General features: G+C 35.7%; 1 protein-coding gene across 1 annotated transcript; it reads left to right on the forward strand.

The window, feature by feature from the left end:
- The first annotated feature begins 2753 nt into the window (after positions 1–2753).
- On the forward strand, positions 2754–4590 carry LOC143571407 (amino acid transporter AVT1I-like). Its single transcript, XM_077056837.1, has 3 exons — positions 2754–2932; positions 3170–3777; positions 4063–4590. The coding sequence occupies exons 1-3, from the start codon at positions 2839–2841 to the stop codon at positions 4573–4575; spliced, it is 1215 nt and encodes a 404-aa protein (XP_076912952.1). The 5' UTR covers positions 2754–2838; the 3' UTR covers positions 4576–4590.
- The last annotated feature ends 210 nt before the right edge of the window (positions 4591–4800 follow it).

Genomic DNA, 4800 nt, shown 5'->3' on the forward strand with positions numbered 1-4800 from the left:
ATGCTTTTGAAGATTCTGATTTCATTGTTGATGAAGATAACATACTTGTAGATTTTGAAGTTGATATGAAGGAATTTAGAGCAGCTGTTGATGTGGATGTTGGGGATGAAGATCTTGATAATGATAGTTTAGATGATGATAGTGACTTTGAATTAGATCTAGATGACTACGATAGTTTAACTAATGAAGATAATGACCCTCCTATTAAAAAAATCACTTAAGAGATTTAGAAAGAAGAAAAAGAAAATTGCCAAGGATCCGGTAGCCGAACCCTTTTATGTTTGCCAAAAATTTCCACATAAAGAGGAAATCAAAGCACTTGTAACCATTCAAACTAGAAGCATTGCTAAAAATGATAAATCAAGATTTCGTGTGGTGTGTTTTGGTATAAATCAAGTGAGTCAAAAAGTCTCAGGTGGGCCCAAAGGAAAAAGAATCCAAAGCAAGGGTCATTCTGTAAGTTCCCAAAAACAACCAGGTCAAAGACTTTAATGAGTAAACCAAAGAAAAGGAATGAAATGCAAACCTGCCCTTGGGTATTACATGTGTCCAACCACAACTTAGAGTCTTCATGGGTTGTGAAGACATATAAAAACGAGCATACTTGTCTTCAAACTAGAGAAGTAAGGTTGTGTACTACGAGTTTTCTTGCCAGAGAATTTGTACCCAAAGTTGCAGTCGATCCTAACATAACCACAAAAACACTCCAAGATGAAGTCGAAAAGAAATACCAAATACAAGTGTCGGATCAGAAAGTCAGCAGGGCAAAGGCCATGGTGACTAAAAAAATTGAAGGAGATTATAGAGTGCAGTATGAATTACTAAGGGATTATTGTGCAGAGTTGATGAGATCCAACCCGGAAACAACTGTGAAGATTGACGTGGAAAGAGATTTCAACCCATCAAGTACTACTAGACAATTCAAGAGAATCTATACATGTATAGGGGCTTTAAAAACTGGTTTCAAAATGATTGGAAGAGAGATCTTATGATTGGATGGTTGTTTCATGAAAGGACCATTTCCTGGGCAAATCTTAACCGCGGTCGGTCTGGATTCGAATAATGGTATCTATCTAGTGGCATATGCCTTGGTTGAAGCTGAAACTAAAGATTCATGGATTTGGTTCTTAGAGTGTCTAGGAGATGACATAGATCTATATGCTAACTCCAACTTCACATTTATTAGTGATAGGCAAAAGGTAACGAATGTCACATTTATTTCATGTTTATAACAATCTATACTTACTAACTTATCTATCATTGTAGGGCATCATACCAGCTTTAGAAGATGTATTTCCAAGAGCTGAGCATAGATTTTGTTTACGACATATTCAGAAAAATATGAAGTCTAGGTGGAGGGGTCAATTGTTCAAGAACTTGCTTATGAGGTGTGCTTTTGCAACTTCAATTCCATATTTTGAAAAGGCTATGAAAGTGGTATACAATGAGGATAAAAGTTTACATGACTGGTTGAAACAAATTCCACCGAAGCATTGGAGTAGAGCCCATTTTAGTGGTACATCCCCTTTACTTTATGTCATTGTGTTGTATTTATGAATATCAACACTTTTGACAGCATTATCAACACTTTTGACAGCATCAGTCGCGCTCTTGACAACATTAGAATCCAGCAAAATTGAATATAATAATACACACAGAGATCATGACCTACAATTGAATTCCAAATCTGAAATTGAATAAACAAAATGATAATAACCTGAATTCGGGAATCAAACCTTCGAATCAGAAAGAGCACTGCTGGAATCTACAATAAACAAAATCAATCGAAATTGTTTTTGCTTGTAACGTTTAAATCAAGAAACATCCATGCCTAAGTTTCAAATGTCGTTTTTGTCTATGGTGATGGATCTACGTGGGTGGTTCTGTAAAGTTATGGTTTGAAAGATTATTTCTTGTTCTGCTTCATCTGATTGATTTAGGGTTCATGATTTAAGGAGAAATCATTCTGCAGGTTATTAAAAGTAATATTGTAAAAATGACAAAAAAACTCTTCATATATTAAAATGACAAAAGAAGCCCCTCATGTGAGGTTAACTAACGATCCGGTGGATGGCGTTAAGGGCCTGGACTAAAATTGATGGTAAAATGAAACTATTGTACCATAAAAGTTTAAAATAAACTATTGGACTATAACTGATAGTTTAAAGAAACCACAGGGATCAAAACCGAAGTTCTCTCAAAATAAAAAATCTAGTTTTATAATTTCACAAAATTCTCATTTCAAATTTCAACAAAGACTCATGTGTGATTTAACTTGAGAGAGGTCGACTCCTTTTATTTTTTTTGAATATAAACCGGACATACACAAAACTGAGCAATTACATTAAACTTTTAACTAGATATTTTTAACCACTTGCTTGATCTAGTGACAAAAGTTTGTGCCTTACAACCAAAGAAAGATGAGCGGGGTGGCGGGACGGTTGCCACCGTCCTAATTAGATTGCAATAATCTTTTACGTATAGCTTCTCCTTCATTTTAAATAAAACAATATAATCATCAATTTAATCTAATTCGTCTCTTCAAAACCTAATGTTCTCTTTAAAGATTAATACCAACAACGAAGCTTGGACTAAAATCACAGGGCTCAATATTTTCGGACAAAAACGAATAAATTTTACTCTGCTGCGAAAAAAAGGGGACCCCCGGCCCATAAGCATCGATCCTTTGCCACTAATTGATAAGTCATAAAGAAAGCAACGAGAGATACCTAATGACAAACTTCATGATTATATAATAACCCCATAACCTTGTACGCTTCAAACACTTTTCATCTTTCTTTAACAATCCGGTGTTTGATTACATCTCTCTGAAATATAATGGCCCCACAAAAGCAGGTACAACAGCACTTGACCTCTGCTGGCACTAGCTCCTTCCTTAACACATGTTTCAATGGGCTCAATGCTCTATCAGGTTACATTTTACTATTTCTTGTGTACGTGCTGAATATTTTGATTGTAAAGTGATTTAAGAGGTCACTAGCTTATAATAACACTTTGAACTTTTGACTAAACTTATAAGCCGTCAATTTATTGATTCATTTCTCCTTTTATTTGGAATATTTTTTTTTTATTGTTTCTAACCATTTTACCATATTATAGTTTCTTCAAAAATATACTTTACACCAAAAATGTTAATTTTTTTTCACAGGTGTTGGGATTATAACAACCCCATTTGCGTTGGCAGCCGGAGGCTGGCTGAGCTTACTGCTTCTGTTAATAATAGCCACATCAACTTTCTATACTGGTTTACTTATGAAAAGATGTATGGATGTTGATCCAGCAATGAGAACTTATCCTGACATAGGAGATCGAGCCTTTGATAAACCAGGCAGAATCTTGGTATTATTCACTATGAACGTTGAGCTATATTTTGTTGCTACGGGTTTCTTGATCATTGAAGGAGATAATTTAAGCAACTTGTTTCCACAAATCGGTTTTGATATTTATGGGATTCATGTAAGTAGCAAGAAGAGCTTTGTAATTATTGTTGCTGCCATCATACTCCCAACAATTTGGTTCAATAATATGAAGATTCTTTCTTATATATCAGCAACTGGTGTCCTAGCATCTTTGGTTATACTAGGCTCTATCTTTTGGGTTGGTAGGTTCGACGGTGTAGGGTTTCAGGAGGCGGGTAAAATTGTAGATTGGAAAGGGATACCTACGGCTCTTAGTTTGTATACTTTCTGCTATGGAGCCCATCCCGTTTTCCCTACGTTGTATACTTCCATGAGAAACAAACATCAGTTCTCAAAGGTAATAGCTAGCAAACATAAGACCACACGTATTGGCTCGTTTTGGACTCCAAAACGAGCTCAAAACCGCCCCCACCTCGTTTTGGAAAATATATTGATTGCAAGGGGGTTTTGAGTTTTTTTTACAACTACGTCACTTTTTGCAAAACTAGTCATTGCAGACTGGGAAGCCACATGTCAGAAAACTCCCTACGTGTTTAATTACCACTCACTACGCATGGTCTAATTGTTTTAAAGTAGTCTCCTTTTGTTGTTCACATATTAACCATAAAGATGTAAATTGCAGGTGTTGCTATTGTGTTTTGTCTTGAGCACAATTACTTACTCTATGACGGCAATTGTTGGTTACCTTATGTTTGGTTCAAAGGTAGAGTCACAAATTACCTTAAACCTTCCTACCCACAACAGAAGCTCAAGAGTTGCAATATTCACCACCCTAGTGAACCCACTAGTTAAATATGCACTATTGGTGACACCAATTGTCAACACAATTGAAGAACGACTTCCATCTCAATATACTAGAAAGTGTAGCCTCTTCATCAAAACAACACTGCTAATAACCACGGCAGTTATTGCGCTAGAATTCCCCTTCTTTGGGTATCTGATGTCACTTGTTGGGTCGTTATTAACCGCCACAACATCGATCATATTGCCAAGTTTGTGTTACTTGAAGATTTCAGGTAGTTATAAGACATTTGGACTTGAATTGGTGATTATTGGTTTCATTGTGCTCTTTGGGATTTTCGTTGCGATCGTTGGTACATACACATCACTGGCAGATATGGCACAAAAACTATAAGCCAAGAATTACAACTATATGTGAAACTAGAGAACTATACACTAGCTGATTAATATACCGGGAGGATATTTATAGTGAGAATTCAGGTGCGCAGGACCTGTGTAATGTATTCAATTCTTAATGTAACTCTCAATGATGACATCTTTATGAAATACTCATAATAATACATGATAGTACTTTTGGTTGAACGAAATAAACTTATACGGACAATTATTGAACACGAAA

Source organism: Bidens hawaiensis, unplaced genomic scaffold, assembly GCF_021521415.1.
Source record: "Bidens hawaiensis isolate Kalapana, Puna unplaced genomic scaffold, B.hawaiensis_p1.1 tig00025375_1, whole genome shotgun sequence".
NCBI classification, from domain to species: Eukaryota; Viridiplantae; Streptophyta; class Magnoliopsida; order Asterales; family Asteraceae; genus Bidens; species Bidens hawaiensis.

What these genes read in the sequence shown, in the direction of transcription:
- LOC143571407 (XM_077056837.1), top strand. Translation starts at nt 2,839, where the DNA reads ATGGCCCCACAAAAGCAGGTACAACAGCACTTGACCTCTGCTGGCACT. An exon ending in TGGGCTCAATGCTCTATCAG is followed by an intron (nt 2,933 to 3,169) that starts GTTACATTTTAC and finishes TTTTTTTCACAG; the next exon opens with GTGTTGGGATTATAACAACC. An exon ending in ACAAACATCAGTTCTCAAAG is followed by an intron (nt 3,778 to 4,062) that starts GTAATAGCTAGC and finishes TGTAAATTGCAG; the next exon opens with GTGTTGCTATTGTGTTTTGT.